Source organism: Quercus robur, chromosome 11 (assembly GCF_932294415.1).
Source record: "Quercus robur chromosome 11, dhQueRobu3.1, whole genome shotgun sequence".
In the NCBI taxonomy this organism is placed as follows: domain Eukaryota; kingdom Viridiplantae; phylum Streptophyta; class Magnoliopsida; order Fagales; family Fagaceae; genus Quercus; species Quercus robur.
Genome location: NC_065544.1, coordinates 26702179 through 26721499, shown reverse-complemented (window position 1 = coordinate 26721499; position 19321 = coordinate 26702179). Strand labels below are relative to the sequence as shown.

At 31.8% G+C, this 19321-nt stretch overlaps 1 protein-coding gene across 2 annotated transcripts; it reads right to left on the bottom strand.

Annotated features, from left to right (window-relative positions):
- Positions 1-743: 743 nt before the first annotated feature.
- On the bottom strand, positions 744-17967 carry LOC126707006 (MADS-box transcription factor ANR1-like). Of its 2 annotated transcripts, XM_050406592.1 has the most exons (9): positions 17804-17967; positions 17176-17403; positions 7587-7665; positions 2612-2673; positions 1777-1876; positions 1634-1675; positions 1461-1544; positions 1144-1300; positions 744-1044 (listed from the first exon to the last, which is right to left on the bottom strand). In XM_050406592.1, exons 2-8 carry the CDS (start codon positions 17355-17357, stop codon positions 1196-1198), a joined length of 654 nt encoding a protein of 217 aa, XP_050262549.1. In that variant the 5' UTR covers positions 17358-17403; positions 17804-17967; the 3' UTR covers positions 744-1044; positions 1144-1195. The 2 variants fall into 2 exon arrangements, with proteins under 2 accessions (XP_050262549.1, XP_050262550.1); XM_050406593.1 differs by lacking the exons at positions 744-1044; positions 1144-1300; positions 1461-1544; positions 1634-1675 and having other exon boundaries at positions 1771-1876.
- Between the last annotated feature and the right edge of the window lie 1354 nt (positions 17968-19321).

The following is a 19321-nucleotide window of genomic DNA, read 5'->3' as shown; positions in this document are numbered from 1 at the left end:
ATGAACAATAGGGCAAGATTGAAATTAGGTGCACACGGCACACCTATCTACATCATGCAGTTGATGAGATTATATATCCTAGCCAGAAAGCTGAACCCAACTAGGGTTTGTGCTTGCTGTACAATTGATTTTTGTTTTTGCCTGTTTGCCTTTTGCTTCCGAAGTAGTTTTAGTCAATTGATTGTGTCTATTGCATATTTTTATGACACATATATATGCTGTATTTGTTGCATATTTTTCATTTGTACGTACCTAAGTGTAATTGAATATGGGTTTAGTCAGATAGCCTAAAGTATGTTAGAGGAACTTACAATTGTTTACTAAAATGAATGATAGATATAAGAAAGCTAGAACTACTAATTATCTAACACAACTTTCTTGATTGTTGGTACAAAAGTAGATGATAATTTTTCCATTGTGCTATGCAAGTGCCTTTTTGTTTGAATTGGTGACATATCCTTGCATGCTTATGTGCCTAGCCATTTGTGTTACCACATTGATCAGTTTACACAAATAAAGTAGGATCTTTATCTGTACATTTTAGAATTTTTGTTACCAGTCATTCTGTTAAGATTGTGTTAATGCTTTGCTCGTTTTGTCTTTCTCTGTTTTTTACCTCTTTTCGATATTCCAATAAAAATAAATTAAGAGTTGTATTATTAAGACACAAATTTGTGGGCAGTCCAGAAGTTTTTCTTTTTAGAGATACAACTGTTTAACTAATTTCATGCAACAAATTTTGATAACACTACTAGCCGTAGTCAATTTGTGATTAATCATTAATCATAACAGTTCACAGCAGTTGACAAATCACCTAGTGCTTGCCAGTAGACATTTACATATTGATAGGATCATTTTAAGCAAATTTTAAAGTATTCTTCGTAGAATGTTCCATAATGTAGCCGAATGCATTTTACAAGTAGCTGAAACAATATATCTCAACGGTAGAACTAATTAATTTCCCTGTGTGTGGCAATTTGTTGTTAGGATAATGATGGATATCCACCCACAGTTATTGACCAGCTTCATTAATGCAGTTGTAATCTGTGGCAAAATTTGACAAGGTATTAATAGGATTAGTAATAATAGGATGCATCAATACTCATGAGTAGTTTATAGTATGTCATAAGATTGAAGAGATACCCCAATTTCATTTCTTTTGCTTGTACTTCATTGTTTTGAGCCTGAGTTGTGCTTATAGCTGGAGATGGATGGGTGCTTGAAAGCCATATCCATTGCGGACAGTGTCTGGAGCATTTGTAGTTGTGTTTGCTTCATTTACATCTTTTTCTTCATAAACCTGAGAGCCAAAGCTTCTGTTTAACCTTTATTGGAGAAAAATCTATCTACTTTCAAGATGATTACCATTACTTTATTGCATATAAAAGGAGGGAGAGACAGAGAGAGATTACAATTGAATTTATCTTTATTTAATATATTCACAGGTTTCTTTCAAATACCTTCTTTTTCAACTCCTCATTTTCTTTACGGAACAGGTCTAACTCATTATGCAGTTCTGTGTTTTGTTGATGAACAAGATGTCCCTGCAATGAAACCTATGACTGTCAGCTGATGAATATGGAATTAGACCTAAATGAAAATTGAAGTAATTGAGTCAATCCTCTATTTAAACCTTCCGATTTACTTCTTTTATTTCTTCAGTGTAAATTTGCTCCTGCAAGGAAAAAAATGTAAGGATTCATGTGAATGCTGTACATAGGTAGGATCATGAATGTTACTGGATGAAATTTCAACTAGAGATAAAGGAGTTCATACCTTTTTCATGCGGATACCCTTCAAACTCATTTCCAGTGTGTTTTCCAAATTTTGTAGATCTTTGATGTTCAAATTAGCAAGTTCATGTCCCAGTAATTGCCTGCACCATCCATCATGCATTCAATTAATTGCATCTTTCAAGTGGACTGATAATTTGGCAGTAATGACCTCTGCAAATATGCCTTATGAGAGCTAAAAAGGATATTGGTTTTAGCTGGACTGAAGTATCAGATGCCACTTTTAGCCTTTTAAGCTTCAAAAGTGTTACATGAGTAGACCTCTTTTTACAATTCAAAATTTCAAATTACTCAAATTCTCATTCTAACTGTAACTTTTATTATGTCAAGTTTTTGGTGATTCAAGGTTTAGATATTAGGCCTTGTAATATAAGTTTGCAGGCACATAAAAGCATGCACATGACAGATACAGTAGTTAACTAATCTGCATGATAATATTTGACCATAATCAACAAGAAGTTAGGAGCTATCACATGTTTAGAATGAGTTATGAGTGAAGTTGCAGGAAGGCCAAAGTGAGTGTCGGGTTGAGATTGTAAAAGGCAAGGCATGATGTCGACTGTCCTTATTTTTCGGATATGGTCCCAAATAGAATAGAATACATAAAAAGGTTCAGTGAAATTGGTGTGAAATTGATGTCAAACTTTCAAAAGTTTAGTTGAAGGAACCATAGTCATCATGGCAGGATATGTACATGATAAACCTGACTAATTAGCAACATGGTAGAGTCTTTGGCTTTTGAGCAATGCGTTTCTGAACTTTCAATTCCAGGCATCTATATATATGGTATTATTTAACTCGTTATCAAATGATTCTACCTGTTGCATTCTTGCACGTACAGCAGTTGTTGCCTCAAACTCGCTGCTTCCCTTTGCCAAAACTGGTAAGTTAAAGACAAAGGATTATTATTATTATTATTAGTTATTATCTTTAACAAATGGACTATGATGTAAGTTATGAAGGAATACAATGACTAATTTGAATTTGATGGCACACAATACTGCGCACTTTTAGCAGTGTGGCATCAAGGTTGCAAAACAAATTTCAAAGTATTAGAAATGATTCATTGCAATTAGCAGTGAAATCTATAAATATCTAAATTAAGGATTAACATTGAGAAATTTCATTGCAGATTAAGTTACGAGCTACAGTTTTGTATTATCTTTTGACTCATTAACCTCTATATTTTAGCGAATCAAAGATCTGAAATAGCAACTTTTGTATGTTCATTTTGCATGTATCCTGAATCTGGATGCAATTTGATATTACTAAGAAAGAATGCTCCTAATTCTGACATAAAATAAAAGTAACGTGAAGAGATTCAGTTATTGAAATGAATTGTTGGAGAAAATGGGCCATTTTATGTTGATACAATTACAAGAATATTTGTGGTAATGAACATTGATATATTTGTCACTGAGACAATGACATTGCGGTTACTAATTAATGCATATTGGCGAAAATAGTCACAAACTGATACATGTTTTAATGATCACTAGACTTTTGGTATTAGATATGGTGTAGGAAGAAAGATGGCTATAGGTCTTTTTTTTTTTTTTTTACAAGATAGAATTTCTACTCTAACTTAATCTAAATGTATATGTATGTGAAACTCCATCCTGAAAACTTAAACTTCGATCCTTGCCCCTCCACACTCCACAAGCATTTATACCTGTGGAATGACCACTGTACCAAGAATATGCGATGGTAAGATGGCTATAGGTTTACTATGGGATGGATGTGTATATATTGCTTAGAGAATTTGACATGCTAAAAACAAATTTTCCCAATAGAAATTTCGATACCTCAATTCATCTTGATATTTTCTTTCAACTTTATTTTCGTATCAGAGTTGCTAATCAATGCTCCTACTTAATGACATTCTCACAAGTTTCTAAGCAACTTCTATGGTTGAGGTCCTATCTTGCATGGACTCAGGTATTCTAGTACATGAACGTGTCAAATACTGTAAGGAATGTTCGAAACTGATGTAGCTATATTCTTTCCGATGTGCTAGGGTGAAACCTAGGGTCAAGGTAACATAGGTAAAGGGTAAGAGTAATATTACATCTATATTATTTTCTCAATAATTTCACAACAGTATTATAGTATATACTTCATATTATATATTTCATTTATTATATAATAAAATTTGTGTGTTACAGCTATATATAGTTTTGTTAAGTAGATGTCCTCACTTTTTATTCTTATATTTCTTTTTCATTTTTCACTTGTTTTTTCATAGAGTACAATCTAAGTACATTAAATTTATGAACATGATTTACCAAAATATATGTTTTCTATTATCAAAATGTTTTAAAAGGTTTAAAAATATTAGTTTGATTAAGATTCTATTAATAATTTTTTTAAAAAATTTAAAGGAAATTTCATTGTTTATTTTAAATTATTTAATCAACACCATTTTTTTAATAAATAAATGTTAGGTCTCATATGTCATGCTTGTGCTATGTGGTTCAACAGAAATACTCCATGTCATTTGACATGCTTTATTAATGTGGTAAACTATAACTATATTAAAAATTATAAATTTAAAGTTTCAAGGGACTTAAAAAAGTTTCATTATTTATTTTAAAATATTTTAGTAAATTTATTATAATTTTTTGTTTTGTTAAAAACTCGCATGATCTACTTTGGCCGCAATGAGGTTCTGCTCTTAGAGGAAGGGAGAGAGGGGTAGAGATCTCTCTGAAATCTGTAACCCCTCTTTTCTCTCTAAATGCATGCGGAGTCGATGATTTCTTTATGTTTCAATCATCTTCTTCTTCATCATCATCATTCATCATCTTCTCTTCTTTGTCAAAATAATAATACTTTGGCCGCACAATTTAAATAAATATTGGTTCTTTTAATTTTCCTATCAAGAACAAATTTTGTTACAAATAATAGGCTAATAATATATTGACCCCTTACGATAAATTAATCAATTAATTAGTCAAGTTAATTAATTAATCCGATTAACATGCAATACACATAGCAGCACAAACAAATAAAGCTGACACGGTGATTTGTTTATGAGTGGGGAAAACCTCCAAGACAAAAACCCCATCGGATGATTTTAAGATCACCACTCCCAAGAATCTACTATTATCATAACAAACTATTACAAGTAAAGGAATCTCAGTACCTTATACCAACCTACAATTGAACCCTTACCCCAATACCCAATTGGACTTGTTCTGTAGTGACAATCTTTCCTTTCAATGTATGGCTCCCTATATGTGACTAACCAATTGATACATGAATCCAAGTACATGACTAACCACCAACTTGAGAATGAAGTTGACTACAAAGTTCTTTAGTTCATCAACACAATGAAAATCATGAAACTCCTTAGTTACAAAACCCTACGGCGTACAAACGCAGGAGTTTCTTAAAGAGAAAAATGAACTAGGAAAAATTGTCTCCGGTCACAATATGCTTGTGAAAATACTTTGCATCAAGTTGCACTCGCTTGCATCAGCTGTGACGACCCTTAAAATAATCCTTATATATGTTTAGGATAGTGAGAAAAGAAAGCCCAAATATGTATACACGGATTGGATTGAAATTAGATCTGAGAAACTGATTTTCTTAAATCTCGATAGATAGGGTATCTATCGAGTAGCTGTTGAGCATCAGGCAAAAGCTGTTTTTTAAACCTCGATAGATGCTATTTGTCGAGCTAGCTGTTGAACTTTAACATCCAACTCTTTTTCACTTGATTCTTGGACAGATTTGCATGGTTTTAACACTTGAACTTGAAACCTTATTCCTTGAAATATTAAACACATCCTAGATCTACTCAATTACAAGTAAAGTGTCTTTTGTCAAAAGATTAGCCAATTTTATATTGAGATATGTTTCTAACATGATTCACATATGTTCTAACAACAAAATTAGTTATAACTTAAGGTTACAACTTTACTCAATAAAATCAATATTATTACATATTTTGAAAATCTAACTGTTGAATTGTATGTTCTTTACGCCTTTAATACACATGTAAAATTTTGTGTCAATTATATTATTTACTATATAATCTATAAGTTTATATTTTATGTACAATTGAAAATTACAAAAACTTGCAATTTAAACAATTTATTGATGACATAGTTATTGATCTTTAATTTTCTATAAATTTTGCACAGATGGAGGATATAAAAAAAAGATATAATTCAATAGTGGATTTGTCAAAATTCACTTCCAATAAAAAGATATTGAGTAACATTATAGCCTTAGGTTACAACTAATTTTATAACTAAACTTTGTTATTTTAGTTTTCAATATTAATTATATTGTCGAAATATTTTCTTTAGTGTGTGCATATATATTTTATTAGGTCTCGACTATGTTTAGAGTACTATAAGCCAAGAATAGAAGAATAGCCTACTCAATTACAGTTAGGCTATAAATTTGGAGTCATGACAATCAAAATACCAATCCTGATCTTAAAATTTTACAATTTTATGGTCTCAAGAAGCCAAAGCTTTTATGATCCTACTTAAATCTTGAATTATGAAGATACCTAGCTATAAACGTCCAATTTAGATTTGGAATCTAATAAAAGCTAATCTAATTTCTTATGATCTTAACAGTCCAAAGATTGAATGGTTTGTCATTTGAGAGAGAGAGAAGATTTGAAGGTATAATGGCTATTTAAATGGTTTATAACTTTTGGGTGAGCCAAAATTAGTTGGAAGAGTTAGAGTAACTATCTTCAGCAATATTGGGGGGAGAGTACAAGCCCCAATATTAATTGTAAGAGTTATAGTTGATGCATAATGTTGTAAAACTTAATTATTAGTTTTAAGTATTTTATAGAGTTAGCTACATTGTAATAGTTTATAAATTCATACGAACCATATGATTGTCTTATGATATAAATTTAAAGAACCTCACTTGCACCTGATCTCAGATAGGATCTCATTTTGACAACTTTGATTTAAGTGAGGAAAAAAAGTAAGCATAAGAACCAGTACTGTGCAACCAAGATGAGGAACAATTTCTATATATAAAAAAAATAATAATAATAAAAAATTGCAAAATGAGCAAATTGAGGAGACTTTGGCGAATAAAGATTTTAATTTTCAAGTCTTACTTTTCTAATTATTTGTCTAATGGAGAAATCATTGGCACATAAGTAATATAAATAGATGAACAGTCAGATGAGCAAGACTTTAAACACGTACCGTAAGCAGTTGGTAGCTAGTGAAAATTTTAATAATTTAATATTTATTTTATTATAACAATTTCATAGGTGTATTGAGAATAAGAGAAATTCCAGAAAAAATTTACTCCAAATAGTTATGAACTTGCATGGTTGCTACGTTGTCAAGCCATGCATATCACACTGATTAACCTAGTACGTAACTTTGGCACATAGAGCATGCAATCGATGGATAGGCATGTTGATGCTACGACATGGTAATTTATACCTCAGTCGTTACACTTGATACCATCACAAAGAATAATGCTACATATATTAAAAAATTTACAATATTTTTAAGTTGGCAAGTTTCTGTTAGTTCTCATTTAAGTTCACTATCAACATCGCATTTTTACTTATTATTAATGATCTACCACATTAGGAGTTGTGAAAAATTCTATCAAATTTTTTGAATCTATAGCCTCCAATCACAAATAACCGTATAAATTTAAAATTGGATGATAGTAGAATTTATAGTACCTCCTAGTATCAATCAGTGAAATAAATTATCAAATATCGATTGCATATGCCTCTATTGATACAGGAAAATTATAGAGAAGATTAGTGAGTGGTTCATGAATGTTTACCTTAACTTCGGAAGCAGGATTCATCAGCTGATGATGTTCCTCTTTTAGCTTCTTGTATCTTTCAATAACAGACTTCATGCTGATGAAATAATTAGTCATTAGATCATCATCATCATTAACGTACTTAGCACAGAAGAATCTCATTGCTATTTATTACAGAAGTGATTTTAAAGAACACGGTAGCAAATGAAACCTTACGAAATATAATTTCTTTTAATTTTTTTTTTAAAGATAAAGCTGTGTTGCAAAATTATTAATGGAGAGAGAGAGAGAGAATATTAGAAAGAGAAATAAGGTGTGTTTTTCCATCACTTTAGCTTTTGGTTGTATCTCTGTGCAACACCATCACCGTCACCATCACCATCATTATAATTATATTTATTTTTATTACAATTTAAAAATAAAAATAAAAAGAGATAAAAGGTGTACATGAGCTAAACAATCATAAATTCAAACCAATTCCATCCAGTTTCCATATATTAAAAAACCAATTATTGGATTACGCCTAAAGACATCGCAATTGAGCAAAATTTATCGATGATGATATGAAGAGTTAAAAAGGAATTCTAGAGATGTGTAATATAAGCATTTACTCTTCACTCAAAATTTCAGGGATTGGCTCACTACCAACGGCAAAAGTGGTCAGAAGCATAGTCGGACCAGCCCACCTTGGAATGTTCTATTTTTTTTTGCTATTTGGGAGATTTGGAGACAACGTAATAATTTTGTTTTCAAGCATAGAAGCAGCAACCCGAGTCTAGCAAAAGGAATAGTTGCTCAAGCCAAAGAATTTTCCTTATGCGCAGATCGTGCCAGGAGTATCAACAGTAAGAGAATCCGGAAAATCAGGTGGGATAAGCCAGAGGTAGGCTGGATGAAATTGAATACAGATGGGCCTCAAATGCGTTGTTAGGCTTAGCAGGTGGAGGGGGTCTGATAAGGGATGAAGTTGGCGTTTGAGTGGCAGGTTTTACAAGGAAGCTTGGGAAAGTGAACAGCTTCTGTGCAGAATTATGGGCTCTTAGGGATGGTCTTCTCCTCTGCCAACAGATGAATATGACTGCCCTTATAGTGGAGTTAGATGCTAAGGCTCTAGTTGAAGCTCTAACCAACCCGAGCTACTCTAACACTATTGTCTCTGGCCTTTTTGATGACTGCAAACAGTTGCTGAGTGTTTTTCCACAATGTCGCATTCAACATGTTTTCCGAGAAGCTAATATGTGCGCTGATCAGCTTGCTAGACTAGGCTCATTACAAGATTCTGAGTTTGTTTTATACTCCTGTCCGCCTATGGACATTAAGAAAACTTTTGCGGCTGATAGCTAGGGCTTGTATTCTTTCAGGCTTTGTCCTAAGTTTAGTTGCTCTTAGTTGTTTTATAATATTTCCCTTTATACCAAAAAAAATAAGCATTTACCGTAGGGTGCACAAAATAAAGTGCAAACATTGCATTGATAAAATCAATCAACCTCAAATGAGAAATCACGAAAATGTTACAATTAATCAACCAAATTGGTAAATCATAATCTAATAGTCAGTCAAAATAGATATTGGAAGAAATGACTCATAAACTCATAAAAATCTTTATAAAAATGTGGTCATATTTTGCATAAAAAACATTTAACATGCTAATAACATGATTAATATTTCATAATTTTAACATGATTATAGTGTTATTAGTACAAAGAAACCAAATTAATCGAGGCTAAAGTTGTTAAAAAAATACAAATATTAAATTAATAACTTTGCAAAGAAGCATTCAACTAGTACCACCATTAGAATATTTGAAGAAACTAATTTAAATTATTGCCATAGGCTACACGATACATTGGGCCAGCCTTGGTTACATTGGTTACGTGGTGGCTCATCACCATAACCATATGCCAAATACAATTACATAAAATTTTCATAAAAGTTCATAACCATATGTAGACATAATTACACAAAATATTTATAAAGGTTCCCGAACACATTCATTCACCTCACGAGGGTAGATGCATTGATCAAACCACAGGTCAAATAGCTTATGACAATGTTGTTCACAATGCATTGATACAACAATACAAGTTTTCAATGCACCGATACATATTTTAATGAGTAGCTACACTCTCATCTACTAATGGATTTTTCAACAATTGATGTCAGCAATCATCACCAACCATTGTCGTCTACTATTACTAACATCTTGTGTGTTGTATCTTGTTTATGTTTTTACGTTCAAAATTTGGAGGATGTTAAAGATATTATGAACTAAGAGGACTAAATTCGATATAAGCTCATACAGTTGTAGAGCAAGTAAAGTAATTATAATCTTACTTATAATGTATGAACAACAGTCCAAAGTTATCTTAGGGTAGCTACTGTATGCACTTTATATTGTTGTGGACAATAATTTCTTTATAACACAACAATTCACGTGGGAAAGATGTATCCACCGATTTTTTTTTTACCATGAACATATATGGACCATCAAACCGAACTATGATAACTCTATTTTTTTTCCTTCCCTTTTTCTTTTTTTTTTTTTTTTTTTTTTTTTGTATTACAACAACAATTCTATCAGGATATTAGAGACAAGTATCAGCTTTTCTTTTTTAACAAAGTATTTCAACTTGAATATGGAAACAATAATTCTTCCCTTCTTTTTTCTTTTCCATTAATATACGGGGGTTGAGTTCACTTTTGCATTTTTACTATTGTTTTCTAACTCCATTTTGTATCAAATATGTCCTACTAGATAATAATATCACAACTTAAATTTTTTTTCCTACCATATCCCAGAATTTTACTCTACAAAGGTTCACAATCTATTAAAACTACATTTTTTTTTTTTTTTTTTATATATATATATCGCACTATGTCTTATAAATGTTAGAAGGCCTAGCAAAAAGATAATTAATATTCATCTCCAAAATAAAAATATGTACCATTGGTTAAAATCCTAACGTTGGATAATTACAAAACCCAAAGGAATTACACTTACACAGTTGGTTAGGCATCACGCCTCATAAAGAGAAGGTCACTAATTCAAATCTATCATTTTCTCTTTGTAAAATCAAAATGAAGCGAGTTCAAAATGATCTTTTATATAAGTCCTGAAATTATTTTCGAAGTTTTTTGGAACTGTTAGTACTGAAGGGTGATCATTCAAAATAGACACATGCATGTTTTGTTAGGTTTTAATGGGATGGTGTTTGTGTCACACTACTGAAAATGATACCAAGGAATTCTAGCAAATCTGACGTAAACCTGTCTAGCCTTGACTGAAAGACCATGCTTACACTACGTTTAGCTAGCATTGCAATTCGACCAAAATGAATCTTTTAGTTGACGTGAGGGCATCAGTAATATGAAATAGTTTGTGTGCATGCAGTGTTATTCGGTAAGCAAACACACCATTGAGAGCTGTCCTTATCCCTGCTACGGCGATCCCAAACAATATTCTAAAACTTCCATACATGTATCAATGGACCATCAATATAAGTCGAAAAATGTATCTTCAACTGGATACTACTGACAATTACTTCCTTAATCAGTAGAATGAATGAAACTTCTAACCATGCATGTTGATGCTATTTGCCAAACAACTAATTAGATATTCCATGGGTGAGTAAAAGGTAGTGAGAACTTTAAATAATTCTACCTTTACACATGATAGTTGATCATGCTTACTATAACTAGTTATTTTGGTTTTCTACTAGTGATTTTAACCATAACCTCAGCTCTATTTATCGAGTTAATTAAACAAGATACAACTTATTTGAAATTAATTAAACAAACAATTCACAAAACCAATAAAATTATATATATATATATATATATATATATTCCTTGAGCAACAAAGGAGAGAGAGGGATTTGAACCCTCGATAGTTCTTTGTTTCGAACTATACCAATTTTCAAGACCAGAGCTATCAACCACTCGGCCACCTCTTATGATTAAATTAAATTATCTTTACAAGTTTACCACTATCCTCTGTACTCATTTCTGACAGGCATTGCTTCGTCTCTTTTTCATTGTCAGACTAATACTGTTCTCCCTCCCAACTTTTATATCCTTATAAATATTAATAATAATAAAAATTATATTTTTTGAAATTTAATATATTATGTATGATGTCGAGGGATCATGTTATAACAAAAGAATATGTGACTTATTTATCAAGGGACAACAAATATGACTGGGTTTAACATTCCTCATCAAAACTGTTCTTCCAAATGGATACTAGAGAAAATATTCTATCGTTTGTTTGAAACTAATGGAAATTTGGATGAGTAAAATGAAACAAAATTGATGTAAGACAAATATATATGAATTATTGATATATATTTCTAAAATTTTCTGGAATAGTGTTTTATTTTCTTGTTTTATAGAGTTTTAGAAGTATTTTAGTCAAAACTTTCGTTCTAAAATGGTAGAGAATATTTTTTGAATTATGATTTTTTTTTTAAGAATAGATTTTAATATTTTCGCTATTTTTAAGCCAAATCTTGCTCCTACCATAAATTAGGGTTCCTTTAGGGTTTTCTAACGTCTCTAGGGTTTTTGTCAAGTTTTTCTATGTAAATTTATGTTGTAGCCCCTAGACATGAAGACTACTTATTTTCAGAGAGGATTTATCAAAAAAAGAAATTTATTGATTTTAGTGTTCTCATTATACATATTCTAGAATTTTCTTTAGGGATTTAAATAATTCTCTTAAAGAATTTAGGGTTTTTTAGACGTGTTCTATTTCCTGTAACCATCCCATTGCATCACTTGGTAGAGCCTTGTCCTTTTTCTAATATGATGCTTAACGGATGAGACAGTAGCAAATCTAATTATAGCAAACTCGTACAAGAAGTTTTTACAATGGGCAAATCCTTCATTTTCAATGTGACGCCAACAATTCAAATATGACACCCAACAAGCCATGCATACGTGACGTGTGCCAACCACTCACCAATCTCTTTGTAAGGAAGAGAACATCAGAGATAGGCTAGAATTGTGAAAGAAATTATCAATACTATTCACAAATGCATTTCTAAATACAAAAAAATTTTAATCTTTGATAGAATAATGTATAAGTGGGATTTCATTTATTGGATTCTTGATTTGGATGATTATTTTAATTTTTGAGAAATCATTATTGAAGTAAACTAGTAAGTCAATTTGGTACCAGTTTATATAAATATGAATTTGATAACTTTTATGTACAAGCTGGTATAACTTGATTTTTCTACAATACATTTTAGAAGAATATCAGTATTGGTTTAATGGCTAGTATGTTATATTTCCTCGACATAGCCGATACTAGTACGGTGTTAACTTTCCTAAACCAAACCACAAATCCTGGCTCTAGTTGTCTAGCAAGGCTGCGATCAGTTTGATTGGAGATTGGACCATGAACTCTAGCTTTGGTGAGACCACGAATGGTGCCATCTAGCCCGTTTTTCTCTCCCCTAGTTCTCTTCCTCTCTCCTCTAAAACCTTTGCAATTGTCTTTAGCAATTGTTTTGGCCCATGACACATGACAATAACATTATTTCAACAAATGGCTAACTAATAGAAGTACCAATTTGGCACACGTGTAAATTTTAGGTACTGAATTGACTAAAATAAACTTTTAAGAGGTGTTATGGCCACTGCCTCAAAAGGGTGTTAAAGCATTTTTCTCAAGAAAAATATTTTGATGAGATTGGGAGACCACTAAGGAAGATCAATTCAATTAGAAGGTTCCTGACCCACAATCCATATAATGCAATTTATGATTCTTTACAAGAATGGGAAGTGTGGAAAGATGAATTTAAGATCTTATAGAGAAGGAAAATTCACATCAAATGAATTTATAGAATTTTGTGAAACAAATAAGAGTCTTCGCTCTCTAGAACAATCCCTAGGTCACCAAAAAAACAAAGAAATGACATAACAAAAAGTAAGTGTTGCTCCATTCTTAACATGTCTAGAAGCATGCATGTTAAAGTGCAAGGAATGCCTAAAGAACTTTGGGCTAAAGTTATTGACCATGCAATCCATTTGTCCAACTATTGTCTCAAAATGAGTAGTGTACAAAGAAAAACCACACAACAACTTTGGAGCAAAAAGAAGCTCACAATTTCCCACTTATGTGTATTTGAAAGTATTATATATGTACATGAACTAAATAAAGAGAGGTCCAAACTAATTAACGAAAGTGAGAAGTATGTGTTCATTGGATATAATTCAATCTCTAAGGGCTAAAAGCTCTATAATCTCTATGATCCAAGCACTATAATAGTCATTTTCAGTTGCAATGTGAGAATTGATGAAAAAAATTATATCAAATTGGAGTACCTAAGAAGAAGATAAGTATGAATTCTTTCTTCCACTTGAAAAAGAAGAACATGTGGAGAAAGTTTCAAAAATAGTTTGTCACACCACCTTCATGACCAGCACCTCCTGTTCATGAAAGCACATCCTAATAATCATCACTAGATGGTGTTCTAGTGAAAGACAATAAGGATTAAGAAGTCTCCAATATCTCTTTGATTCAACAGAGAATATAGATAATCTAGTCCTCTCCTATCTGTTTAGTGATAGGGAACCTACAATCTTTAAAGAAGCAATGCAAAACAAGAAATAGAGAAACGTTACGGACGAGTAGGTCAAGGAAATAAAGAAGGATGAAGGTTGAGATCTAGAAACTCTTCTATATGGAAAACTGGCAATTGCAACGAAATGTGTGTACAAGATGAAGAAGAATAAAACAAAAGAGGCGAATATATAGAATAAGACTGGTAGTTGAAGGATATAACTGGATCTAAATTGTTGACTATGATGAGGTATTCACTCCAGTTACTCTTTAGGAAACTATACAAAAAATATTTTGTGGGCTATAGCCATAGCGATTGGGCTGAAGATATAGACGAAAGAAAGAGTACAATTAGCTTCGTATTCTACATAAACAAAATTGACACTTTTCACTAGCAAAGTTGGGTATGTTTCAACTAATTCTCATGTTTGACTTGTTATTTGACTTAGAATTTTATTAAAGGAGATGCATATACTGCAAGTAGAAGCTATAAATATATTTGTGGACAATAAAAATCACTAACTCTTGGAAAGAATCCTATCTTTCATGACCAAAGCAAACACTTTGATGCGGGCTATCATTTTGTTCGAGAGTGCATCACTGGGATGGAAGTTCAACTTGAGTTCATAAAGTCACATAATCATCCATAAGAGAGAAGCTCAACTAGAATTCGTGAAGTCACATAATCAAGTGTCAAATATATTCAGCAATCCACTCAAGTACGATGCTTTTTACAAGTTACAAGCCTTAGAGTGATGATAAAATAAAATGAAAAAAGTTTAAGGAGGATGTTAGAAGTTAACTTATTTTATTTAAACTTTCATTTATTGCATGAGTTTCGTATATTAAATAAAATTTTAAGGAATAGAACTTTATTGAAGTTTTGTGTAGAAATTACAAAGTGACATGTTTATATAATAAATGTAGTTGAAGTTAAAAATTGCATGTATATATATATCTATACATTCGTTCATTTAAAACCAAGAAAAAAAAAAGAGAGAGAAAGAGAAATATAAGAGAGTTCTCTTCCTCTTCCCTCTCCTCTCTATCTTCTTTTAAGTGTGAGTCTCATTCGCAACAAAAGTGTGAGTCTCTTCTATTGTGAGTGGTGTATGAGTGTTTGAGAGTGTACGAGTGTGTGAAGGTCCACAAACTTTCAACATGCAATTTTAATTATAGTGCAGTCACTAAGCTGGAATCTAATCCAGAGTTGTATGGTTTCTTGTTCCAACTTCCAACAACTGAAAATTAGCACCATACTACATGATGAACCCGAAATCAAACCTAAGATACTCATCAATTTCAATAAGGGTCTGAATAAGGTTTTTATATATAGGGGATTAGTCATTTCCATCTATAGCCAAAAGTAGTGAAGCCGCTCAAATGAGGAAAAACAAAATGAAGACCATGGATGCTTTAACAGTAACCTGCGCAATAAACTAAATACAATAAGCATGCACGTTCCCAAATGCGCGTGCATGGCTGCACCAGCAAACCTTGATCCGGCGACTCGGTGTGTATATATATAAAGATGTCAAGTTATGGCCCACAAAAATTTTAAAGCTCCTAAATTTTTAAATACGTGAGACTTCTCGTACAGATACAAAGAATGAGAGACATTTTCGAATGAAATATTCAACTAATAATAGATTTTGTTATGGGCCTTATGGCTATTTTGTTTCCTGAGATGGAATCCACTTAATGTTCTAGCAAGTGTAACGTATATATAAATATATGATAACTATTAAATAAGAGATAGAGAGGAATGAATGGGAGGAGAAAAAGGTATTGAAATTTAGTCAAATGAATAATTGTCTATGCTAATATGGCAAGGAGTAAAAGGAATTTCTTAAAAAGATCCTATACTTAGTTTCTAAACAAAGTTAATTGAATCTAGAAATTCATAATACATATTTAAAAATAAGTGTAATATTTTATTCTCATGATTCGTATTCTTAAGAACATATTGTGAATATTCTTATTTTGGGGTATCAAAATTATTGTTTATATGACGTGAAATAGACTTCATTTATTGGAAAATGATTAGCTAAGACTTAAAATAAAATAAAATAAAATAGTGTTAATTATAAGGTCATACATAATAATACTAGTAAACATGGAACCTCTTCTCTGCACTTGATTCCTTTCTTCCTTCTTTTTTATTTTTGGGTAAAAATTGTACTCTTTTTTTTAGGGGAATCCATCATGTTTTGGAGTAATATTTATCTAGTATTTTCATTGACCAAAAAGTTAAGAAACTTGAGTACCATATTCTTTGGCTAGCTAGGAACTTTATACCTGAAACAGTACACTCTTCACCAAATCAATGACTCATGAAATCTAACCATAAGTTTCTTCCCCAAACAAGATGTAAACATGTGTAAGTTCACTGACGAGCACTTTAGTCACATCCACTCCAATAGATGGTGACATATTAGTACTGCTAAACAGTACACCACCCCCCATCATTAGCAATCATTGCCAATAGTACTGAAGCGATTTGTGTAGGTTACAAAAAGCCTAAAACATGCCGGGTTGACTAAGACTTTGAGACTAGGAGGGAGGTCAATAATGTTAAGAGGGATCAGGGGCTCGTATCATAAATGAGTCAATGACTTGAATCTTCAAAAACGAAGTCATTTCTCGAAATTTGTTCTTCACATAGAACGATTTTCTTATATTTTTTTCACCAAACGCAGAAGAACTCGAAACATATTTCAGGTTTTCTTCAAGATTTAAATGGCCACAAACACATTACATATGATTCAAAGTGGTTTTCCAGAAAATGTTAGCATAGATACGTGTAGTCTTTTTACGAAGTGTAAGGAGTTAGGCAACAATATTTTATGTCAGTATAGTGCAATACAGATTGTAATCGATGTCCTTATTGAGATATATATATATATATATATATATAAACGTAAATAAAAAATTCACCCAGTACTGAAATTCATCCAAAAGCTATAGAGAACAGCACATATAATCCAATAGAAAATATATTTTCAATGAGGGAGAGATAATTAAGAGAGATTATCAAACCTAGTACTTGAATAATCATAGAGCCTGCCGGTGCTGGAGAAGATGATAAGCCCAACATCAGCTTCGCAAAGGATAGAGAGCTCCTTGGCCTTCTTGAGCAAGCCATTTCTTCTCTTGGAGAAAGTCACTTGCCTGCTAGTCGAATTGTCGATCCTTTTAATGACAATCTTTCCTCTCCCCATTATCTCTCTGATTATCCCTTGCTCGGTTGCTCTCCCTTTCAGCTAGCTAGATTGACAAACACAGTTACTCGTAAAATCATTGTGAAATTACTCAAAGCTAGCTAGATCCACTACAAATTCATTTACTAAACATTTTTTTTTTCTAATTTTCTTTTTGTTTAAAACAAGAGAAAAAAAAAAGGGTACTTCGTAATTACACCTAGAAGTATAAGATCAATACCAATAACCAAAGGGGGGAAAAAAGGAAAAAAGGGTACAACCAAAAATAGAAGAACAACAAGGAACAAATTAGATCAAATTAAAATCCTATAGTATTCTCAAAAAAAAAAAAAAAAAAAAAAGGTTAAAATCCTATAAAAAGTAAGTGTGTAGAAATGGAAAAAGCTATCAAACAGAAGTGCAAGTAAAGCAAATTAAAGCATGAATGCATGTAGGAAAAAGCTTACTTGATTGAGGTATATGCTATACTGATAGAGAGGGAGAAAGTAGAGAGGTTTGGGATGAAGCAATAAATAGATAGATAGATATATAGATAGATGGTTTCCGTTCAGAGTGATAGATAGCTTTTTTCTAGGGGAATGCCAAACCAAAGTTATTTTTTGGATTGAAATGGCAAGCACGGGGCTGATATTATGACAAAGAAAAGAGTTATTTAAAGCAGACTCATTGGGTGGTCCTGTACGTGGTGTGCAATGTGCAGCACAACCCAAAACCGCCTTAGTGGGTTCCAAGGTGTGGGGCCATATTTCCCTCCAAGCCCCAGGACCACTGACCTCATTACCATAATTAACACCAAAAATGTTTACCCGCTCCGTGTCCCTCGTCATGGTCCCTTTTTTTTTTTTTTGTAATTGCTACCCATCTATTGTGGGTGCGGTGCCCTTTAACCGTCATAGTCACCGTTAATCCAACTTATATTTATGAGAAAGTTTCGAAAATTTTGTATCCTTTTAACTAAGAGACAATGATGTTTCTTTAAAGAGTTGAATTTCTGTTAAAATTTTCTATTAACGACAAGTAGAGCCTGTGTAATTGAGTATATGAGAATTTGGAAAGCAATAGAAACAAATAAACAAATACTTCTTTTAACTAATTCTTGCACGGCTCTTCAAAAAAAGTCTAATTGATTTTAATAAAAGATTCGTCCTAAACCACCACCCAATGGTGGCTTTAAAATTCTAGAGTAGTTATTAATAAGCTTAAATTATACAAAATCTATTAATAGTAGAATTTGAAATCATTGCCAAAAAAAAAAAAAAAAAATGCAAATACATGAAGTTACTAATAAAATGAAAAAGTAAAACGGGATCAGTGAGAAATAAAGTGACGATTAAGAATGTTGATGCAAGTGCAATAAAGTGAAAGAGAGTCTGGACCATTGATAAAAAAAGAAAAAAAAATGGAGAGAGAGAGAGCAATGGATGATTCATGTTGCAACCGCAAGCCAAGATATCGAGGAGAGTAGAATTGCTACAATTGCAAAGCTAAGGAAAGCAAAGCTGCTGATGTTGTTAAAGAGAACTCAAAATTACCGTATATCTTTTGGTACTTTTTTTTTTTTTTTTGGCAAAATGAAATTAGAGATTATTTTAATACAATGGGTTGAACAAGTTATGAATTTGAATTATTAGGGGTAGTTATTTTTTAATTTTTGAATGGACTTTTTGTTTTTGGTACTTTCTTTTTTAGGAAAATGAAATTAGAGATTATTTTTAATATAATGGGTTGAACAAGTTACTAATTGAATTATTAAGGGTTTTTATTTTTATTTTTTTTGTTTTTGAATGGACTTTTTGTTGAATATTTTGTTCATTTGTTGTTGTTAATTTGGGCTATATATATTGTTATTTGAGTTGATTTTTATTACTGATATTTAAATTTTTAATTTTTAATTTTTTTAATTGTTTAAGGGGTTAAGGGTTATATTGGGGGCCAAGCTTATTTTTGTGAGAAAGGTAACGTCC